Source organism: Copadichromis virginalis, linkage group LG19 (genome assembly GCF_057382275.1).
Source record: "Copadichromis virginalis isolate Kocher_CV1m ecotype Utaka linkage group LG19, C_Virginalis_male_GT1.1, whole genome shotgun sequence".
Classification (NCBI taxonomy): Eukaryota; Metazoa; Chordata; class Actinopteri; order Cichliformes; family Cichlidae; genus Copadichromis; species Copadichromis virginalis.
This window is the reverse complement of record NC_140636.1, coordinates 1976891-2001097: the sequence shown is the minus strand read 5'-3', so window position 1 is coordinate 2001097 and position 24207 is coordinate 1976891. Positions and strand designations below refer to the sequence as shown.

General features: G+C 42.1%; 1 protein-coding gene across 2 annotated transcripts in view; it reads left to right on the top strand.

Annotated features, from left to right (window-relative positions):
* adck1 (aarF domain containing kinase 1) overlaps positions 1-24207 on the top strand; it is a 92238-nt gene that overhangs the window by 23178 nt on the left and 44853 nt on the right. For both annotated transcript variants that reach the window (XM_085441106.1, XM_085441107.1), the window contains exon 5: positions 21745-21948. In XM_085441106.1, the coding sequence (XP_085297232.1) occupies positions 21745-21948 (204 nt within the window). The remainder of the gene's footprint in view (positions 1-21744; positions 21949-24207) is intronic.

Sequence of the window (24207 nt, the reverse complement as noted above, 5' to 3'; positions counted from 1 at the left end):
TTATGTTTGGAGTTCGTGAATGGTTTACAGGGTTCATTTCTTATACATAGCACACAATAGGAAATAGGTTTATGATGGTTACTGACTAATGGTGAATACACCAGGATATTAGATGCACTATGGCATGGCTGTAACTCAGGAGGTAGAACAGGTAATGTGTGATCTGATCCTTGGCTTCTCCAGTCTGGATCCCCGAGGCACGATCTGATATCCTCGTGTTGGTGTTGTTCCCAGATCATCATACTAAATGTTGTTCCAGGATCAACATTGCAAGTGACCAATCAGAATGTTGTGACGTCATACTTTTGCGACTTCGGAAAAAAACGGCGTAAAACAAAAAACTGTGCTTAAGCTGCGTGAAACCGCCTCTGTCCGCCGATCAACGGACCCTGACCCTAACCCTAACCGTAACCCTTTAATAAACGGTAAGCAGAACTGATATTGTCCTTGCAACATTGGAATTTCATAAATACACGACTGGCTTGGCGCGCAAAAGAATAACGTCACAACAATGTGATTGGTCACTTGCAATGTTGAACCTGGAACAACATTTTCATCATGGTCTGGGAACAACACCAACACGAGGATATCAGATCATCCATCCCTGAGTATCCTTGGGCAAGATACTGAACCCCAACTTGCTCTTCGATGTGTTCTTCAGAGTATAATTGTGTGTGAATGTTAGATAGAAAACACCTGGCTGTGAATGAGCGAATAAAACGCTTTGAGTGCTCAAACAGAGTAGAAAAGCGCTATATAAAAATCAGTCCATTTACCATTTGCCACTCATACATAGGATCAATCCAACGTCACAGTGACTATGCATCTGTGGTGCTTGCTAGTTAATGAGCAGCTAGTATCTGATGTGACTATTTGAAAATTTGTGTTCTAACATGCTGAACAACCACAGCTCATTGAGAACAGAAGACTTCTTCTACACAGAGATTATCTTTGCTTGCCACCTGGTCTATCTGCCAGATTAGTGCCCTTGTGAGTTTGTCACCATCGTAAAAATAAAGATCACTGTTTTGACACACCCGAGGACCCAACATATATCACAAAGGCACTGACAGATTAACAAGTATGCTGTTTTGTTGGTTTTGTACCAATCAGCTCCCAGAAAGAACTCCAATCGGATGGCTCTAACTCCAACATATTGATTTTGAACTGGAGGGTCACTATAATCATAACTTTAATAGGTAGAGGCCTAGTTCATGTAACCTTGTAAACTCAGAGACAGTGGCGCTAGCATCTGTTCAGAGGACTGAGTGGAGTGGCAGGTAATATGTGTCCTTTTTTATTCATCATAAAGTGGGACCCAACATCTTTTTATTAAATTTTTCAAGCAATTATTTAAAGAATTTGTTAGGATTTCAGAAGAGTTGTAAATGTGAACATTGGTATATCTTGCATGATAACGAGTTACAGTGTTACAATGCACTTCTTGTTGGGGCTGTAGTACAGCTCATAGACCTAATGTGTGAAACCTTCCTAAAATATAAGATGGTTCTTATGCATTACGTTTCCCAGAGATTGCTCCGGTTATAGATGTGGCCTACAATATCTAGGAAATGTAATGCAAATGTCTGTCTAATTGTTTTTTCTTTGATCACAATCTGACGATTTGGTAAATACTAATGAGGATTATCAAAATTGAAATAAAAAAAAATATTACAATACAACTTTATTTATGTAGCACATTTAAAACCGAAGGTACACCAAAGTGCTTCACGACAAGGTTAAAACATAAGATGTAAGATAAAAGGCTGTAACAGAGTACGAAACCCCCCAAAAGTACAGACAAAATAAGAAATAAAACATTAGAGCACAGTTTGCTTTTGTGACCTCTAGATTAGACTACTGTAATTCCCTTTACTTTGGTCTCCACTCCACCCTTCTTCATAGATTGCAGGTTATCCAGAATGCTGCGGCACGCCTTCTGACTGGAACCGCAAGGTTGGCCTCGATCACCCCAGTCCTTGCTGACCTGCATTGGCTCCCTGTCAAATACCGAATGGAGTTTAAAATTCTGTTGCTTACCTTTAAAATCATAAACAATACTGCACTGTGTTACCTCACTGAACTCCTTAGTCCATATACCCCTAGGAGAGCCCTAAGGTCATCAGGACAATTACTCTTAGTGCAGCGTACCCTTATGTTATTTATCTTCTACGAATGTTCCACACTATAAATACCCCCACCTTATATTTATGAATAAAAAAATTGCACTATAGTAGTAATAGTACAATAGTTGTAGTAGTTAAAAAAATAGTTATTTGCACATATGCATGCCTATAAACTAGACTGGCATTTAACATGGAGCAAACATGAACTGACTTTGATGTTAGACCTGGGTGCACGTCACCATCTTACCAGCAGATGTCAGCAGTGATCTCAGCCTTCTGAATGTCAGCGCTGCTGCTTCATGGGAAAGAAAAGAGAGTGCTCTGTTCACATAAATCTGGCCTCTCCTTAAGCTCTGGCCCTTCTGAGGGACACACTGTAAATACTGGGGGTGTGTCCTGATAACTGCTGACCTTGACAAGCACATGATGGCAGCTTATCAGCCAAACAAGTCTGAAGCAGGAGAATCCTTGAGGGATATGGACAGGAGGGAGTGTTTAACATTTGCTTCCCAGCTGCCTGCTTTAGTTAGATCACAGCTGACAGGCTGATCTTCAGCAGCAGCAGCAGCAGCAGTAATACTGCATTTCCTTGTCACTGCTGCTTTCCTTGTGTCACCCAGGCCAGAGGGCTCTAACAGCAGCTGGTATGGCGCTTCAGAGCACAAAGCTGTCAACTTTATTGGAATTGTAATGTATTTACGTAATTTAGTACAGTAAGGCTTACTGCATTGTTGAAAAGTGTAATGTGATTATGCATTACTGTAATCACATTGCATTACTTCTGCAAATGTGGCTCACAAATATTGTATGTACAACATTGGGAATGGCCTCCTCAGAGCCTGGACCTCAGCGTTACTGATGATTTATTTAAACATCACAATGAAAAATGGCTTTGTGACATTTCTCTGCAGCAGTTGTTGAGTTTTCCAAATGACTGTAGGAGATAAAAATCTGATGGGCTGGGTGAGCCCCATCCTGTTGTTTGGGTAGAGAATCAAAAGGTTTTCAGATCATTGGTTTAAATAGCTGATAAATACAGCATCTTGGTGTTTAATTTAAAAGGTTACTAAGACACCACATTTACATTACATAGGTTGGCCTACTTTTTTGATAAAAAGCCTGATCTGCATTGGAAGAAGCCGATTTTCAGATTGTTAGACTGTTGACTGAAAATGTAATAGATTTCACTGAGCATTAAATGGTCAGTTACTCAGTGAAAAGGGCGTTTCCTGCTTCCAGTGTGAGAATTGGTTTGCTGTGTTTCATTTCTTTGATGACTCAATATACCATTGCATTGTGTGATGGGGGGGATGGAGCACTTGGTGGTCTGAGATTTGATGACTCTGCTTCCTCCTCATGAGACTTTTGCACAAACTGTAAATTAAGACACAGTCGTGTTTCCTACTAGAATGAATTAGTCTCTGATTTTCTGTTGTGTATATCTGGATATCTGGTCTCTTAACAAAAGCTGCTGTGCAGTGAGAGATAAGAATCCAGTGAAGTGAATAAAGTGCAAAAAGCAACAATGACTGAGGTGGAGGGAGTATGCAGACCAATGCAGGGAGAGAAGGCTAATAATTTAGGTAATTTGGAGGATGATTACATCACAAAGGCTGTATTTGAAGGCTTCTCTAAATACAGGCCAAAGTGTGTCTTTCTTTCTCCAGGGTTTGAAGGATGCTTTGTGGCCTCCCCTATCCTAAGAGTCATTGTGCCCTGGTGATGGATACCCCCCCCCAAAAAATGGTGGATAGACTAACTGAAGCGGACAAAGAGTAAAATTTAGGCCTGATTTAGATTTCTGTGAGGAAACTTTATAAAGCTTTAACCTACATAAATGGCCAGCGTTGTTGTTGTATTTGTACTTGTGTGTGGTGCATTATAAGATAAGATAAGATAAGATAAGATAACCTTTATTAGTCCCACACGTGGGAAATTTGTTTTGTCACAGCAGGAAGTGGACAGTGCAAAAGTTATGACGCAAAAATTAGAATACAATAAGAATAAATACAGTACACAGCTGTACAGAATAGAATAAAATAATATACTATATACAGTAGAATAAAATAGAATAAAAATATACAATAAGATAAAAATAGAATACGAATGCTATATACAACTGAGTAAAAATACAACGATGACAGAAAGGATTATTGCACTTAGTATTATTGCATATGTGTGGATGTGTGTGTTTGTTCAGTTAAAGTCTTTGTTGTGGAGTCTGACAGCAGTGGGGAGGAAAGACCTGTGAAATCTCTCCGTCCCACACCGTGGGTGCCGCAGTCTCCCACTGAAGGAGCTGCTCAGTGCTGTCACAGTCTGCTGCATGGGGTGGGAGACGTTGTCCAACAGGGATGACAGCTTAGCCGCCGTTCTCCTGTCACTCACCACCTCCACTGGGTCCAGAGGGCATCCTAGAACAGAGCTGGCCCTTCGGATCACCCTGTTCAGTCTCTTCCTGTCCCCAGCAGAGATGCTGCCGCCCCAGCAGACCACGCCATAAAAGATAGCAGAAGCCACCACAGAGTCATAGGTCTTCAGGAGTGGGCCCTCCACTCCAAACGACCTGAGTCTCCGCAGCAGGTACAACCTGCTCTGCCCTTTCCTGTAGAGGGCGTCTGAGTTATGAGTCCAGTCCAGTCTGTTGTTCAGATGAACACCAAGGTACCTGTAGCTGTCCACAGCCTCAATGTCCATACCCTGGATGTTCAGTGGTTGCAGTGGAGAATGCTTGTGCCTGCGGAAGTCTACCACCAGCTCCTTGGTTTTACTGGCGTTGATCTGGAGGTAGTTCAGCTGGCACCAGTCCACAAAGTCTTGAGTCAGTCCTCTGTACTCCTTGTCGTCCCCATCAGTGATGAGGCCGACTATTGCAGAGTCATCAGAGAACTTCTGCAGGAAGCACTGGGTGGAATTGTGGGAGAAGTCTGCAGTGTAGATGGTGAAGAGGAACGGAGCCAGAACCGTTCCCTGTGGGGCCCCCGTACTGCAGACGACCCTGTCCGACACACAGCCCTGAGTCCTCACATACTGTGGTCGGTCGGTGAGGTAGTCCAGGATCCAGGTAGTGAGGTGATGGTCCACTCCAGAGTTCACCAGCTTGTCCTTCAGAACCGAGGGAAGAATGGTGTTGAAGGCACTGGAGAAATCAAAGAACATGATTCTCACAGTGCTTCCAGCGGTCTCCAGGTGAGCGAGGGAACGATGTAGGAGGTGAATGACGGCATCATCCGCTCCAATGCCAGGCTGGTAGGCAAACTGAAGTGGGTCCAGTGATGAGCTTGTTAGGCGCCGAAGCTGAGCCAGGACCAACCGCTCCAGGGTCTTCATCAGGTGGGATGTCAGAGCCACCGGCCTGTAGCTGTTGAGGTCCTTGGGGCGTGAAGTCTTTGGCACTGGTACAACATTATGTGTTAAATACTGTGTCCTGCTGTCTTATATGCAGTGCCAGTCAATAGAAACACAGAAACTGCTGTGGCTTTTCCTCACCTAGGTCCCCAGTAATTATTGTGGTCCGTTTATGTTTAGCAGTTAGCAGTTCAGGTGTGTCGTACTTCAGGACACAGTGTTCATTACGCCGTAGGGTTTCAGAGGGGTTTGCAGCTACGATGTAGTTACTAGGGCTGGGCCATATCATACCTTTTATAGTAACACCGGTGTAATGTTGGGCAATGATAAGAAAATGAAGTATTGCGATAGAATATGGGTAACACGCGCAGTGCCTTTGTTTTCATACGCACATGGTGGACAAAGCATGGCGGCGACGGAGAATGAGAAGGGTGAAAGTGGAACGTTGAATGAAACAGATGAACCTGAACTGGTTTGTAAAAATGCTGCAGCTTCAGTGGTGTGGAACTGGTTTAGCTTTCGTCCATCAGATACACAACAAAGCACTATTTTTGGTAGAGCATGCTAGTGGGCCGTGTTATTACCGTGTTTTCGGCACTATAAGTCGCACTTAAAATCCTTTGATTTTCTGAAGACTCGGCAGTGCCCCTTATAATCTGGTGCGTCTTATGTATGAATTCTAGTTGTGCTTACTGACCTCGAAACGATTTGATGTCGTACACGGCGCTCGAAAATCTGTCAAAAAATGTTTTAGTACGACTTTGCTAAGCTATGAAGACGCACCGCTCGATGGATTGTCGGAGCATTACGGCTATCGTAGGCAGGAGCCTCGCGGAGTGATACGTACTGCGCCTCAACATTATATTACCGTATTGTGTGTGTATGGCCTCTTTTTAAGTTATGCTGAGGATATGTCGGATATATGTTTTATATAACTTTAATGCACAAAAAACAGCTGCTTGTTTAAGTGAAAATACATTGATGGGGTTTTTTGCACTAATAAAGTTGTGGAGTTGTGTTTTGTCTCGTGTATATCGTCAGTTATATGGTTATTGCAAATTTTCAAATAGGGCTGTTCGATATAACGATATGTATCGGATGACGATATAAAAACATCTATCGTTTCATTTTATGCTATCGTTTGTTTCGTGGTGTCGCAAAATAAACTGTTTACGGCAATATTTGTTCATCATTTTGATGGTCACTGTGGTGGCTATATTACTTAAAGTTCTCTCTTTCTCTTATATTCAATATCACCCCACTACGGACAGACAAGCGCCTGTTTTTATGGGTTGTCGTTAGCAACAACGACGGTAAAACCATCGCATGTCCGTTTGTTTATTTTCCACATAAACCTTTCACAATAAAGCTCAAGATCCTGTTGAGACTTTTCAAAATAAACGGAATCACGTGAAAAAGTATTATTGAGTTGTCAGGTGCTAAAAAATAAACCTTAGACTCAAACGTTATAACAGGCTTTTCCTCGCAGCACGCCGTGTAATAAAAAAACGGCGGCCATTACAACTTATGTCTAAAAATGTATCGTTTAAATCGGTTAAAACACAAGACTCCAGGTACACGACACGCAGCTGGAAACACTTCAGCTACCCGAGATTCACAGAACTGACAGAAAATATAAAATTTTTGTGATTTATATGGTTATCGGACGATAGATGTTTTATATCGGGATATGAGATTTTGGTCATATCGCACAGCCCTATTTTCAAATATGATAAATAGTTTTGGCCGTATTGCCCTGCCCTAGTAGTTACCATGCAGATTTCGAGCAGAAGTGTAAATCCCCAGTACTGTGTTTCCATGTTACTCGGTTATCTAGGAGTATAAATGTTATCAAATGAGCTGTGGCTCTCACTGAAATCCCTCCCCCATCATTTCTTCTTCTTTTGGCCCTTCTTCATTTTCTCCCATATTCTTGTGGCTCTTCTCATATTGCAGTGAAAGAAAGCAGCACCACTGCAGAAATATAGTGAGTGCTTTTTGCCTACACTTGGCTGGGAGAGATAACAAATAGCTTGTATTTTCCACCTTGTTGTACTGTTGTGTACTGTGTTCAGATAAGTGGCATTTTAATAAATGGAGCAGCGCCCAGGTCCACACTCAGTCTATTTAGGAACTGTATATTTTGCCTTATTGTATTAACTGTTGCAGGATTTCTTGTGAATGGCTTTGCTAACGCCTTGGGCTTTGTAACTATAATACTTGTAGACAAGGCCTATTGACCGTCCGGGCTTAAATGTAAGCACAAACACACATATCACCCCCTCCCCCGTGACAGGCAGCGAGATGAACCTCAGTGAACTGAGTAACGAGCTAATCACGAGTGTCCCAGTAATAAATAGGCCTTGTTCATAGTCCACTAATCCCAGTCATTTAGCCCTGGTGTGACAGCAGAAATCAATTACTGCAGCTGCTCTATGCTGCTGTCCAGCTGCAAATAACACACTGTCACCTCACTGTTCACAGTAGGACATTATGCATTTGTAATGTCAGTTATCTAAAGTAGTCAGATAATCTTCACCACCCTCGTTCAAACTTTAAATGCTCATTATATAAATCATATGTTGTGTCTGGAGAAAGAATAAAGACTGTAGTCTAGCTTCAGAACCTCGTCCCTAACGTGCACCACGGCGGTGTTAGTGTTATGGTTTGAGGCTGTTAGACCTTGGCCAGGATGCCTCACCAGCAGGACGGGAAAGAATTAATTTTTTGTATCACATTTGGTCAAGCAGCATGACAGCAGCCATAATTACCAAAGTACAACATAATGTTTTACAATATCTAAATCAATTTCCAGATCTTCATCTAGAGCTGGGCGATAGAACGATAACGATATGTATCGCGATATAACTTTTACTCAATAGAGAAATTAAGCTATCGCGATAGACCTCGCCGCTCTTGTCCTCTTTAAAAAAAAAAAAAAAAAAAAAGGTCAGCCAATCCAAATTAAGTAGCGCAGAGCTGAACCAATCACAGCCGCAGCGTCACGTCGCGTGCCTTGTTACGTACAGCACAAGTGCCAAGCCGCACGTGTGTTTGTTTGGGAAGCAGCCAGCGGGTAATGGAGCCAGCGCATAATGGAGGAAATGAGTGTGCCGACTAGAAAAATCAACCGAGCGTGACCGAAGAGAAAACAGATGATGGTTCCAATGCCGGAGAGATTGTCAAACGGAAGAGCCATAGAAGCTCCGTAGTGTGAAGGTATTTCTGCTATTTCAAGTCTGACAAAAAACAGAGTAGCGTGCACTGTAAATTGTGCCGAAAGCAAGTCTGGAAATACAATAAACTGGTGCATGCGTCACACTGTGCGCCACGTTATTGTTTCGGTGAAATGAATTTCTACAATACTGTTAATTCTACTCTCTGCAGTGTTTAAATGCTTACATATACACACAGTTACTGTCCCTCCACACATACGACTCGGTTCTGCTTCTATGCCCCAGCTTTGTTTACTTTTTCCCACCGAGGCTTCTAGACTTCTGATTGGCCAACATTTCTGCACGGTTAGGAATCTAGCGCCACCTGCTGCTTTGGCATGTTCATAGCAGCGTTTTCCTTCATTTCTGCCTTTATGTGTGGACGGGATTATTTTTTAAAACGAAAACGGAAAATCTCCGTTTTCAAAAATACCCGTGTACGTGTGGACGTAGCCTCAGTCTCTGACTGGAAGCGCTAATTCGTCATTCGGCTTTTGTCAGACTAAAGTAACTGTTAAAACTGTTTGAAAAGCTCAGCTATACAACAAGGAGAGATTGAGAATTTCCTTTTAGTTCTCAGTTTATTTGATATTGACAAAAGTTAGTCAGTTTTGTCTGTTCTTCTGTAAAACAAACTAAGATTTATTTTTAGAATTAATATTTTGTTTCTAAGTGGAATTGACAGTTTAGTCTGTTTCGTTTGTTCTGTTTTGAAACTTAAACGCTTTAGCGGCTGCCTTTTGTGTAGTTTGCAATATTTGCCTTTATTTATCTGAAAAAGTCTCATGTTCCTTAAGTACATCTACCCTGTTGAACTTATTATGGGAAATAAATATTTAAATCAAGACAAGCTGCTGATTATTTCACATTTTACTTGTGAGCAACGGCACATTTAAATCTTACAAATATAGTTATTTGGCTTATATCGTGATAGATATCGTTATCGCCTGAAATGAAAAAAACATATCGTGATATGAAAAAATCTCATATCGCCCAGCTCTATCTTCATCCAACTGAAATTTACTGAAAGGACTTTAATTAAGTAGTTTTTGTGAAGAAAAACTCCTAAATACCAAGTTGATTCTGTCATGAAGGTTGTAATGAGCAAAACTTCAAAGCCAATGTGCAGAAATGATGAACAGATAGTGGAAATGTTTAGATGCAGTAACTGAAAGAAAGGCTTTGATTGTATTATTTCAATTTATACAAATATATTGTGTATAATAGCTCACACAACAGTCAATGCAAGACACTTTATGTTGTAAAGACCCAACTTTTCAATTTCAATTCAATTTGATTTATACAGCGCCAAATCACAACAACAGTCGCCTCAAGGTGCTTTATATTGGAAGGCAGAATCTACAATAATACATACAGAGAAAAACCCAACAATCATATGACCCCCTATGAGCAAGCACTTTGGCGACAGTGGGAAGGAAAAACTCCCTTTTAACAGGAAGAAACCTCCGGCAGAACCAGGCTCAGGGAGGGGCGGGGCCTGCTGTGATTGGTTGGGGTGAGAGAAGGAAGACAGGATAAAGACATGCTGTGGAAGAGAGACAGAGGTTAATAACATGATTCGATGCAGAGAGGTCTGTTAATACATAGTGAGTGAGAAAGGTGACTGGAAAGGAAAAACTCAGTGCATCATGGGAATCCCCCGGCAGCCTACGTCTATTGCAGCTTAACTAAGGGAGGATTCAGGGTCACCTGGTCCAGCCCTAACTATATGCTTTAGCAAAGACCCCCAACAATCAGACGACCCCATATAAGAAAACAATTTCTCAGGAAGGTGTAGGCATGTGCCATGAGAGAGTGAAAACAGGAGAAAGCTGAACGCTCTTCTTCTCTTTCTACGTTTGAATGCCGTAGGAACCACAAATAAGCCAGCAGTCCAAGAGTGAATTTTTCTATCTGGGTATACAGCACCATGAGACAGGACATGGTTTGGACCTTGTATATGTGGAGAAGAATTTTAAGTTAGTCTGGATTTAGCAGGAAGCCACTGAAGAGAAGCTAGTATGGGAGAAATATGGTCTCTGGCCTCTTTCAGTACTTGTGCTGCAGCATTTTGGAACACTTGGGGTTTTTCAGCAAGCTTCTGAGAACCTGATGATAATAATGAAATACAGTAGTCAAGCCTGGAAGTAATAAATGCATAAACTAGTTTTTATCATCACTGCCAGACATGATGTTTCTATGTATGTTGTGCAAATAATTTTGTCGAAATGCAGGAAAGCAGTCCTACACATTTGTTTAATATGTGCACTCAAGGATGTACCATGGTCAAAAAGACACCAAGGTTCCTCACAGTGTTTCTGGAGGCCAAGGTAACCACAATGTCTGTGTGAAGAAAAGAACTGGAATCACAGAGGAGCTTAAAGGTGCTGACTCTTTCAGCGTTAGCACCAGTGATATGGATGGGTCAGTGTTCCATGTTGCAATCTTGCAGTCCACTATCATTCCCTTTAGTGACGCTGACACAGATTGTCCTGTGCTTTCATCTTCTCTCTGTAGGCTGGCTGATCATTGTTTGTGATTGAGCCCACAACGGTCGTGTCATTTGGCAATAAAGTGATGACATTGGAGCTGTGCTTAGAAACACAGTTATGAGTAAAGAGCACAGTCCTGTAGCGTTCCTGTGTTTGTCATAAACAAGGAGGATGTGCATTTACCAGCTCTCACCACCTGGGTCCTTTTCATGAAGTTGGAAATCCATCTGCAGATAGACATCTTTCACTTTCTCACATATGTGTTCCCTTTTTCTAAGTCGAGGAGGCGAGGGCGTCGTCTGTGGCAAACTGAAGAGGATCCAGGATCTCAGGGAGGAGTAGAGGTGACACTCTGAGACTTTCAATCTGGAAGGATGTCTGGTCTTGGAGACCACTTTCTAATATTCCATTTGAAAGTGTTTCTGGAAACTAGGCTTTCCTGTTCAGGTTTCTGCCTGTATGCAGAAAATAGCAGTATGGAGCTGTGGTGTGTCGTCTGAAGTGCAGGGTAGGGGTGGAGTTTGTAACAGTGTTTGGATGGGATGTAACAATGATCCAGTGTCTGATCGCCTGTTGTAGAAAAAGAAATATGCTGATAGAATTTTGGGAGAACTGTCTCCATACCGGCTCTATTAAAGTCTCCCTAAACAATGAATGCTGCCTCTGGTTTAGAATTCTCTGAATCACTAATAACGTTGCACATTGCATTCAGAGCCAATATATCACCTCGTGTAAACAGCTCAGGAGGCACACTGGGCTCCAGCCATGTCTCTGTGAATGCAAAATCACAGCAGTTCTTGATGAGCTTTTGATGCTTAATCTGTGCGCGCAGCTTGTCCAGTTTGTTGTTAAGGACCTGAACATTAGCGAGCCCGATGTTAAGGGGAGAAGGCTGGTTTCTCTGCTGGATCCAGAACTCCATCATAGTGGCATCTGTAATATTGACAGCTGTTATGTATGATGTCCATATTGAATCTGTGAAAGCACTGTATGCATACAAAAAAATATTATTTTAAAAGTAGATTCTAAGTCTTTTGGTTCTTGTTGGTGCATCCACCAATATTCATTCCATAGACTGAATATTATAAAATTAAAGAACACTTAATGTTTTCATAGCAGTTTGGCTGAGGTGATGGAGTGACTGGCCAAGAACTTGTGACTTTGTCTTTATCACTTGCACATATTCAGAGAGCACAAAGGGTGGGTAGGAGTTATTCCTTGAAAATAATTTACCATCTGTGCTTAACGGCATCTGAAGACTGTCCATCAACCTGCACAGCGAGGACCCAGCTCAGAGGCTTTAATTACATGTGCAAACAGACACAGAGTTAAAGAGAAAGAAAATAATACGTTTCTAATCAAAGGGTACTCCTCTGTAAAAACATATTTAAGGGTTTAACCTGCTACTAACACAGAATTCGTTTAACATTAGCAACAGGCAACCAGATATAGACAGAACCTCATACAGTATTGTGAAGGCAGTTTACTTTTGTTTTTATTTTTCCAAAAACTGTTGTATGATCATTATAAAATAACACATCTATATATAAAAATTACTAAATAATTAATTTTAGACCCTCCGCAAATCGCTACCTTATCATGGTGGAGGGGTTTGTGTGTTCCAGGGACCCCAGGGGCTATGTTCTCCAGAGGCTCTGTCCCTTGGTAGGGTCTCCCATGGTAAATTGGTCCTGGGTGATGGACCAGACAAAGAGCAATCCAGAAGACCCCTACAAGTAGAACACCAAGGGAACAGTTCATCCTGCCCGGGATAGGGTTACCGGGCTTTGTCCTCAAGCCAGGCCCAGGGAGGATGCCCTAGGGCGAGCATCTGGTAGCCGGGTCTTAGTCCATGGGGCCCGGCACGCACAGCCCGAAAAAAGGACATGGGCACATCCTCCTACAGGCCCACCACCCACAGGAGGCTCTGTAGGGGTTGGGTGCATTGTGTGCCAGGCGGCGGCCAGAAGTGGAGGCCCTGGCGGACTAATCCCCGGCTACCAAGATGGCTACCAAGCCACAGGTCGATGATCGATTTTGTAATCGTATCACCAGACCTGCGGCCATATCTTCTGGACACTCGGGTAAAAAGTGTCCAACCTGATTTCTCCAACCTTTCCACCTGGAACACTCTATTGACCTGGATTGAGTACGTACACAATTCCCTTACCTCCTCTGCCACCGGCCTCTCACCCTTAAAGGCATCCTTGGGTTATCAGCTGCCATTGTTTACATCAGTTGAAGGTGAGTGCACTGTTCTATCCATCCAGCACCACCGTCACAGTGTTTTCGACTCTAGAAAGCAGCGTGGTCAGTCAAGCTGCCACCAAGGAGCAGAATAAGCACCTTGCCAACAGACGCATCAAGTGACCCCATTAATGACGAGGTTGGAAGGGTTGGCGTTCCACTAAGCACATGAAGAACTCAATCAGGAAAATGTTGTCCAAATTTATCAGCCCTTTTGAAGACATGCCATTATCAACCCTGTGTCTGAACGTCTCAAGTTTCTGCACAATATGCAAATCCATAACGTTTTCTGTCTCTCATTTGAAACCCTGTCTCGAGTCCTCTGTGCCCTGCGTCTGAACCTTCCCCCACCTGCCCAGCTCATCAATGGCTTACCAACATATTTGGTAAGGCGGCTCATGGAAGTTAGACGTGGGAGAAGGCTTCAGCGTTTCGTGAACTGGGAGGGGTACATGCTGGAGGAACCTTCCTGGGTTCCTCAATCAGCCATATTGGATAAAACCATGCTTAGAGACAACCATCCTGATAAACCTGGCGGGTCGCCGGAAGGCTCTTGTTTGGGTGCTACTCTAACGGTCCTCAAGTCCTTCTGTGCGTCTCTCTCTCTCTGTGAAGTGTGTGGTGTGTTTGTGTGTGTGCTTACCTCCTCTCCATCACACCTGAAGTAATCAAGATCACCTGTTTGCCGTCTGCTGATCAGTCTGCCACTACTTATGCTGGGAGCAAACTTTCGGTCTTCACCAGAGCATTGAACCGACCACACTGTGAAACCGTCTCTGATCAGTAAGTCTGTTTCCAGTTTGCACAACGACTACGTACGTGTCCCCTCCTCTGTGCAGAAGCCCCGGTGTTTTTCCCCAGTGAGAGCGATTTATGTGTGAGAGCGCTGTGGAGACGATTCTGTTCCTGTTCGGTTTCCTTTCCAAGGAACTTGAAAAGAGAGACTGTGGATTTATCCCTGCCTGAAGATGTTGTAAATAGTTTTCCTTTCACGAGCACTGTAAATAAACTCACCATATCTGATCTCCTGAGTCCTGTGTTTGAGTCTGGCCTGTCTCGTTGGTTATTTGCATTTTGTTTAGAGCACTCAGTTTAATCTTCCTCCTAGTGAAAGCTTTTCTATCCTCAGAAATCTTCAGGGTCAATGCTGTTATCCTCAAACAGTGACAATTCTACTGGATCTGATGGCTTCCTCTGTAGTGGCAATACAACTGGGACACCTGTATGTGGAAGGGTTTGGTGCCACGTGGCCTTACTGGGCAGTAAGGGTCTCCACAAAATCCCTATGTACTTGTTACCAGTGAAAGTTCCTTGATTCAGGGCATTACCTTGATGACAGAGTCAGTCAGGAAAGTAGTCTCTGTAGATTTCTGTCTTATGGTCTGGGCTGAGAGATGGGGCCCACAGATGTGCTCTAACCACATAAACTGTCTGGAAATGCTGGCAGTTCATCTGTTGCTAAAACATTTCCTCCCTTGGCTGAAAGGTAATCATGTATTAGTCAGGTAAGAAAATTCTACAGTTGTTGCATACATCAGCAGACAAGCAGGAGGTCCCCTAGGTTACACACACTAGCATACAGTGACCATTGACAGTAGGCAGAGACCTCCTTTGTTTGGTACAGCGGTAAATACAGTGGGTAAAATACGTATTTTTTCTAACTATGTATATATATAACATTAAAAAAAAGTGCTATTGATAAATCTCACCAGATGTCAGTAACAACCCGTCCAATCCATACATGCAAAGAAATCAAACCGTAGATGTCCAACATTGCTCATCAGAACCTTTAGTAGTGTCAGCAGTGGTTTTCCCAACATTAAGGTTGTGAAGGTCTTATTCTATCCATCATAAGATGTTTCTTGTGCGACACCTTGGCAATGACACACCTTTTTATAGGTCGCCATTTGGGACTGAACTAGCTGATATGAATTTGCATGAAGTTGCAGGATTGTTTTCTAATTACTAAAGGATTTCAGCTGGTGTCGTGACTTCCCCTTTTTACACCTCCACTTCGTCATGTGTTCAATACGTTTTCCCTGCGTCATTTCTCATTATTACACTTAATTTGTGGAAATCTATGATTTGATGTCTTTGCACGTGTAGGTTAGATGGATTGTTAGCAACATCTGGTGAGAACTGCATTTCAGTCCTCTGTTGTAGTGATTATATCATTTCTGCAGTTTCTGGTTGAAATGGATGAGGCCTTCTCACCGATCAAGGTGCATCTGGCAGATATTTCTGGGTAATATTTTCTGGACATCTGGAAAAGGAAAGGAAGACTGTCGGCTGCCTTTTATTGTCTGCCTTTCGCCCCTGAAGAGCAAAACCGGCTCCATACCTTATGTTGAGTCTTTGCGCTGCAGATTGACATGGACAGAGCTCAGGGTATTTAGACAGAATGACCACTTACCTTTATCCATTATGGCACCTGGCCTGCTGGTGCCATAATGGTGTTTGTGGTTCTGATAAGGCCACGCTGGAGGTCTCGTTATAATGAGACAACTACTTGTGCTAATTGGACAACCAGGGTTGTAGCCATAGCATAAGTGTTTATTTTAGTTAATTATAATAAATTTGCAGAGCAGACATGCTTAGGATAAATTAAGCAGTTTTTATATTTCTCACTCCAAATACCTCTGTCTCCTCTTGGAGATTTTTTTTTTTTTTTGGTGTATACAGTGGATTATTATACTATGAATATTTCCTGAACCACTAGTTCAGTGCCACTCCAGTGGACAGGTATAGGTAAATATACATGTTTAACAGACTTTGAACTCGTCACAGATACAAAGATGCCGCTGCTGTTAGTTCAACATCTTCCCGGGCCTCCTTTTTATCACCTTCCTTTACTCCCGTTTCACTTCTGCTTATCCCTCCATTCTTCCCTCATTGTCTAATCCTTTTATCCATGAACACACCGCCCTCTGAAGCTCACACAAACACACATGGTTTTCCAGCCTTTATTTTCTGTCCTCACCAACTGTGTGAAGAGGATGAACATAGAGATACGCAAATGCATTCTACACTCAGCTCCTGTGGCTCTGGTCTGTACCACAGATGAACTAATGCATCTAATTTGCTAACTGGTCCATTTGGTGGGACTGCACATTTGTGTAGATCGTGGGCGGTGGTGAGCATCAGCCTATCCCAGAGCAGCATTTCCCTCAGGCTGTCAGAGGCGCATTACCATGATGATGTCATCCTCAAGCTGTGAGTTTGCCAGCATCCCACAAGGCTCCCGATTACTGGAAGGGAGGCGAGTGAGAGGAGAGAAGATCGATCTGATAATTAGGCAATAAGTGACAAACTGACGCCACGGTTTCGTTCTGAGGAACCTCAAAATTAGCTTCCAAACATATTTTGCGAGAACCGTCTAGGCAGTTTGAAGACTGTTGACCAGACGGAGATAAAAGAGCAGTATGTCATCTCTGTTTTGTTGTAGCAATGATATGAAGATTATGAATAATGCACGTTGGATATTTTTGTTCTCTTTCTTCAGTCCATCCATTTTCTTAACAGCTAAATCAGCTTCGGGTCATGGAGGTCAGCAACCTATTCAAGCTGTGAAAAAGAATTTACCCCGTCCTGCTTCCACCTTAAATGTTTTAGACCATCAAACAAATTCTACTATTAGACAAAGACAACCTGGGTAAATACAAAATACAGCTTTAAAATGATGATTTCATTTATTAAGCTATTTACACCTGAGTAGATGTGGACGTTGTCTTTTTTTAAACAGTTATCTGTATTTTCTTCAGTAGTACTTAAACACCAAACTACACACAGGTGACAACGTTTTTCAGTGCTCTTTGTCTCGGAGCTCTTCTTGATAATATCTTCTATTGATAACTGTAGCCTGCGATTCATTAAATCAGCTAAGTGCCTCGTGTCCTGTGGATGGCGCTATTGTAACCCTAGAGCAGAAATGTTTTGTCACAGGATAAAGGCGATCACTGTTGATCTGCTGTGACCTTTCTCTGTCAGAGGGCAACAGATGCCCCTGAGGATAACAGAGGAACTGGATTCACTCACTGTACGAGTCAAAGGCCAAGGATTTGTTCAGACACAGATTTATTTACACAGCTTTTTCTTCAGGTTAAGTTAAAGGTTGTTTTCTTTTGTTACAATATCTTCATCTACACAGAAATGATCTTTATAACCAAGCAAACCTGGATGTTCTGTACCACAAATACAAATTAATTTGAAAACATAATAAAAGTAAACTTTGAGTGGTCGTGTTACACTGAGTCTGAACTGTTAACTAACCTGATTTCTGTTGTTGCTTGTTTTTCCCTGGCTCAAAATGGGCCTTCGGTTTAAGCATAATCGCTCGTTGTATGGCCGAGGCCGTCTGTGTTACTTAAGATTATTCCTGATTATTTGATGAACAAAAATAATTGATTATTCCATCGTTTAGCCGTGTAATTGGACAAAAGTCTTCTGCCTTATTAATAGAGCATTAATAAATATTCAAATGAGAGGTATTTTAAAATGAACTGCTCTTTGGTTTACAATTTAGAAATGCAATGTTTTAAAAACTGTGTACAATCTCTGTCAAGCAAAAAAAACCTAGCGTGGCTTTTACACGATATATTAAAATTAAATTGAAATAAATGATCTCAAGTACGATAATTTCAAATAAAACAATCTAAACTAAAGCATAAAGTAAAATTACCTATACTCTGTCTTCTTGGAAGGCTTTCTTACATTAATAGGTGGCAAAAATCATCTGCTGGATGACATAGATTTGTGTGTGTGTGTGTGTTTAATGAGTGTGTGTTGGTAGCCTTTTAAAGAGGTGGTGACTGTAATGAAGAAAAGTGGGCATGTCAACATTAGAATTTCTGTGCTTTGATGCAAAAACAGATGTTATAATGGTGTAGATCAGGGGTGTCGAACTCCAGGCCTCGAGGGCCGGTCCTGCAGGGTTTAGATCTCACCCTGGGTCAACACACCTGAATCAGATGATTAGTTCATCACCAGGCCTCTGGAGAACGTCAGGACATGTTGAGGTCATTTATCCATTTAAATCAGCTGTGTTGGATCAAGGACACATCTAAAACCTGCAGGACACCGGCCCTCGAGGCCTGGAGTTCGACAGCTGTGGTGTAGATGTTAATAATTAATGTTAATAATAATTCAGTGGCCCAGGTCAGTAGCCCGTGTACATTTTTATTGGCCTGTAGGGGAAAAAAAGCTTGTATTTTTATATTTTTAAGATTTTAATACAACTTTATTCAGATAATATTTTCTCTTAAAATCTGAAAAATATTGTACAAAAGTAAAATAACAAAAGCCAGACATAAATATGGTCTAGTACACCCATGCCCCCCTTTAGACTCACCCCTGTTTGTTGCAGGTCACTGCCTCAGCCTTCAGCAGGCGGCCCAACTTCACCATCGTCCCAAACTTTCATTACTGATGGAGCAGCTACAACGTTCGCTTCTCTTCATGTCAGTTTGTTGATCAGGTGTTTTTTCCACTGGGTCCTGTGGTTGGGGGTTTGTTGTGTTGATGTGAGTACGGCTGGCAGCGGGACTGTGTAAATAGTGAGCCTCAGTAAAGCGTGCTGCAAAGCACGAAAATGTCTCCGTGTCTGCCGTGGCGTTTCACAGGTGCGTCAGCATCTAAGGAAACAATTCGCATCGAGGATTTCTGATAATATAATCCAGTTATTCCAATAACTCCAGGAGTCGTTGCAGCCTTATTAAAACAAAAGAAATCATTTCTCACTGAAGCCATAGGACAAAGGTCAAAATTTAGAAATTGCATTTTTTTAAACTTCTGATGTTCAATATCAGTTTTTCATTTAAAATAATTTTTAAAATAATTTAATGGCACGAGGCTTTCTGTTTTACATTTTTCGTTTTTCAACCTCTCTACATGTGAAAGCAGCATTTATTACTTATCTCCAAATATTAGAACTAAAAGCTTTTTACTGCGTATAGTCTTGGATATGAATTTACATTCAGAGACTCATATTGTGTAAGTGCTGCTGTTGTGCTATCTTGATAGAATTTGTGCTGATTTCAGTATGAAAGCCATGCAGAATAAGTAATGTATATGAATAAAATGTATAAATGCAAACTTAGTATTTTTGAAACACCGCATTAACAGTGTGGCTCTGGTGATGGCGCTTGTTACAAAAAGGCGTCCTGGTGCATGGCTAAGCAGAAAGACTCATCTGGTAATCTCTGGTGACTTGTTCCTGTCATTGCTTTGTCATCATCGTCCAGATGACACTCATGTCAAACGGTCCTATGGGAGCATGCTGCGTGGCTGTATGTGTGTGCGCCCTGGAGTGTTTTCATGTGTGTCTGCTGGAGGTTAGAGAGGTTAAGGGGAGCTAATTTCACGCCTCTTTATTTGCACTGGCCTCAGGAGACGAGCTCTATAAGCATTATCACTTCCAGCTGGTTCAAATGGGACAGACGGGACAGGACTGCCAGCACAGACATGCAGACACGTAGAGACCAGAGCACAGAAGATGCTTTCTAGAGGCTTAGGGTGTCATTTGTTTTTATTGATGTTTTTCATTTAGATTTTATAGACATGTGTATTGTATTCTGTTTGTTCGTAACTGTTTTGTTATATTTTAGCTGCAGTTTGAAGATACATTGTATTAATATGATTCCTGTTATTTTTGCAGGACCTTTGTGTTGACATTGGTTCATTTTTCTTTCAGAAGTAAAACCAAAACAGGAATCTCTGACTCTGAAGCTCTGTAAACAGGAATTAAATGCACTATGTGGCCAGAAATGTTTGTGCATCTGCCTTCACAAGTATACGAACATGAGTGACATCCTGTTATTTATTCCTAAGGTTTTAACTGGCAGCTGTAATAGCTTCAAGCCTTCTGGTTTGGTTGTAAGTTAATGGGAATTTCTGACCATCCTTCCAGAAGCGCATTCGTGCTGCAGCATTGCGTGTTCCTTTCACTGGAACTGAGGGGCAGAGCCCATCTCCTGAGAAACACCACATCTGGCAACCTCCAAACTCTGACTGGTCCATCGCCAGACAGAGAACCATCAATCATCACTTGAGGGAACATGTTTACACTAGAGTCTAGTTGTGGCGTGCTTTACACTGCATTGCCTTGTACAGCTTGGATGCAGCTACTCAGCCATGAAAGCTCAGCTCATGAAGCTGTCTGTGCACCGTTGTAGAGCTAATCTCAAGACCTCATGAAGTTTGCAGCTCTGTAGTGAATGACTCTGCACACTATGCATCCGCTGACCTGCTCTGTGATTTCACGTGGACAGTTGGTATGACATCACGGTACCACACAGTGGTGCCAGTCACAGCTGCTCCTTGTACCATGCAGTTTGAAGTTTCCTAGACGTCTAAATGAGTTACATGACATTAAAAGACACTCAACACTGCTGAAATCCATCCAGTAACAAATCAGACCGTGTGACACAAGGAGCAAAAACAGACGCTGTGACAAGGGTTGAGAGGAAGATGCCCTATATGCACACTAGAGGGCAACGAGGGAGCTCGGGAAAAGGAGGCACAGGTGAAAAGAAACTGGGTAACGAACAATGAAGAAAAAAAACGAGTGATAAATAGCAGAAGTCAAAACCTGGCAGACAGAGACTTAATGTTCACACCTGACTGAAGTCCTACGGTGGGACCTTAGACAGCTGTGAGTAAACAAATACCCACAAAGCTCAGTGAACTAAAGTAGTAATGTAGTCCATCCCAGGCGCAGCCCTCTGACCCGTATCCTAAATTTGATTTGTTGCATTTTCAGCAAAGAGATCATCAGTAGATTTATTTCTATTGCAGTAGATTCTCTCTGTGGTTGTTTGTGCTTTTTGTAAGTAGAAATTTGTAAAGGATTGATAGAAATAAGTCATACTCTATGCTGAACACCATTGTCATATAAATTAATGGTTGAACAGCTGAATGTTTTAATATATTTTTGCAAATAGCAGTATTTTATGTAAACACTTCATGTCATGATTCAAATTACCAGTAAAACCAAAATGTACTCGATAGCTTTTTGCTCCTGTTTCAACATAACAATGACAACATGAACAAAAGGAATAGTTTGTCTGCTCTGCTGTGCCACAGTTGTCAACTTGCCATGATCTCCAGTGTGTCAGTGCTCCCAAAGACACGCTTCAAGCTTTTACCTCGTCTCTTTAGCAAGTTTACTGGTACAGTAACATTTTAAAGCACTGGGACGAAGTGCCATGCCACACATCGAACAGTGTTTAGCCTTTCATTGTCCCTGAAAGTCTTCATTTCTGCAACAACCTTGATACATTTTAATCAACTGTCATGATTGTTTTCCGTCACCTCCTGCAGGTGCACAGGCGATCGGCAGAGCGTCTTCGAGACTTGTGCTGTGCCAACCGGGGCACTTTTATCAAAGTGGGCCAGCACCTTGGTGCTCTGGACTACCTGCTGCCCGAGGAGTACACATCTACGCTAAAGGTGCTCCACAGCCGAGCTCCTGAGAGCAGCATGGAGGAGATCCAGCAGGTTATCAGAGAAGACCTTGGCAAGGAAGTAAGAGCAGATAAACTTGATCTACTGTAAGACCAAATGTTGTAGGCATGAACCTTTGTGATTTTTCACATGAGCCTGTCTTAATTGTGTGCGTATGTGTGAGTTTTAACATTACGTTGTGTGCTTCACCTCTCATGATAAGGCATCCTAACAACAGTGATTTCACCCTAATTTCCAATCTAGACATAAATGTAAAAACAGACGTATTAACAGTGGAACATTTGAAAACATCTGAACAACAGCCATCCTCACTTATGTCAAATTTTATTTCATTAGAGTGAGCAGAAAGATGGGTGACAACGGTCCCCGCAGTGACTATACATGACACAGGAGTGAAAGATGATGGCTGATCTACATTTATGGGTGTCTCTCACTCTTAGAGAGAAACTTGGGTACTTTTTTGAAAAAGATTAAAAGTCTGAGACGGAATTTTATATGAAAGACGGATGCAGCCTCAGTGACCTCGCCACTGTCTCTATAAAGTGTTTTGTTCTTGCCGTCTTGGTGTTTTGAAGCCACACAGTATCTACCCGAGGCATTTCAGAGAGGAGCTGTGGCAGTTGTTTGGCTTGAAGCAACATTTCCACATTTCAACTTTCCCCCCCTCAAAACAGTATTTCCACTTTTTCTCCACATGGACACACATTTTCCTTTTTCTTAATGGGCCCATATCACATATCTCTGTCGTGTGGATGTGACGAGTAAGGGCTGAATCTGCACAATAGGCTGACAGCTCGTCAGTTTCTTGATGTTTTATCTGTTTTTTTTCTTTTTTTTAAAACAAAATGAAGTCTTTAAACAAGTGAAAGTGTTTAGTGAGGTTTTACGTGACGAGAGCTGAGGGTTGTTTTCTCAGAGACCTGTGGACAACTGCATGTCTTCCACTGGTGATTGGAGAGAATGACACAACATATGTGAAAATTCCAACATTAGGAAACAGAGTCATAGTACAGAATCAGGGAGTCCAGCTGTCAGATAAGAGGACTCTGTCAGCATCGTAGCAGATTTATTCCAGTAAAGAATGACTTTTACCAAACACCTTTATGTTTGCCTTTCATTCGGTCTGTAGTTTAATCATTTTTATTTGGAGTTTCTTTCACTGTAATAGTCGGAGCATCTCTGTGCACGTGTTCTCGTAGCAAGCTGAGAAGTGGGGACGAATAAATCAGTTTAAAACTGCTAAATGACAACCGAGAAGCTGTTAATGCTGCTGTTAGTGTGGAGCACAACATTCAAACTGCTGGTGATGGCAGCCTTTTAGAACTGCAGGAGGAAAGCAATTATTCTGTTATTTTTAGACACAGTGTGTCGCTCTTCCCCTTCTCCTGTGTGTGCATGTGCTACAAGAACGGGTTTGGTAGGTGAACGCGGTGTTCCTACGACTGTTTAGGCAACCACGTTAGGGTTGGATTATGCTGACACAGCATTAATGAATCATTGTTGAGACCTTCATGATAAAATTCACAGTGCAATAATGGTAGATACCAAAATAATGCATATCAGTGATTTACAACCATGGGTAATGCTAGCCATTATTTGAGAACTAGTGTAATATTCATAGTAAACTGTGCAGAAACAAGGAGAATCGACCTTTTCTCTAATTGCTCTCAGATACATCAGTCTTCTCTTGTTCATGTTTTTAATTAGGTCCACATTCAGTTTGATGTCTTCCAGAGTAGGGCATCATTAACGCTGAAAAGATAGTAATATAATTTGTGTGTCTACAAAGAAGGTAGCAGAATGAATCAGCCCCCCTCGCTTCTGGAGTGGCAGGAGAAGAAGTGACGCTGATGAGCAGCTCTGGAGGCAGCAGCGAAGCTTCGCCATCATTTCCGATCGACTACACATTTATCTTTTTAAATATGTGTGCATTCTAACGTCAGATGGATTTTCTCATGTATAAGTGGTTTGTCACGAGCAGTATGTGGTCTGCTGCTGTTTTCAGCGCCATATGTGGTGAGATGTGCATCGGCGCTGTGCATGCATGTGAGGAACGTTGCCTTGTTTCTGGTTCTCATTTCCCTCTAGAGTAAACCTGCTAAACATGCACAATATGTTCTTTTACTCTGCATGTACTACTACAACTACAACAAACACAACAACTACATCTTGAACAACAACAACCGGAGCTTCCATGGCAGCTGATAATAACTGTAACGACTAAGATTTGCAAAATACCCAAGAACACCATATTCTACAGCAGAGGTCGTGTTATCATCTGGGTTCTGCCAGTAGGTGGCAGACTGCTGCCTACTGGGA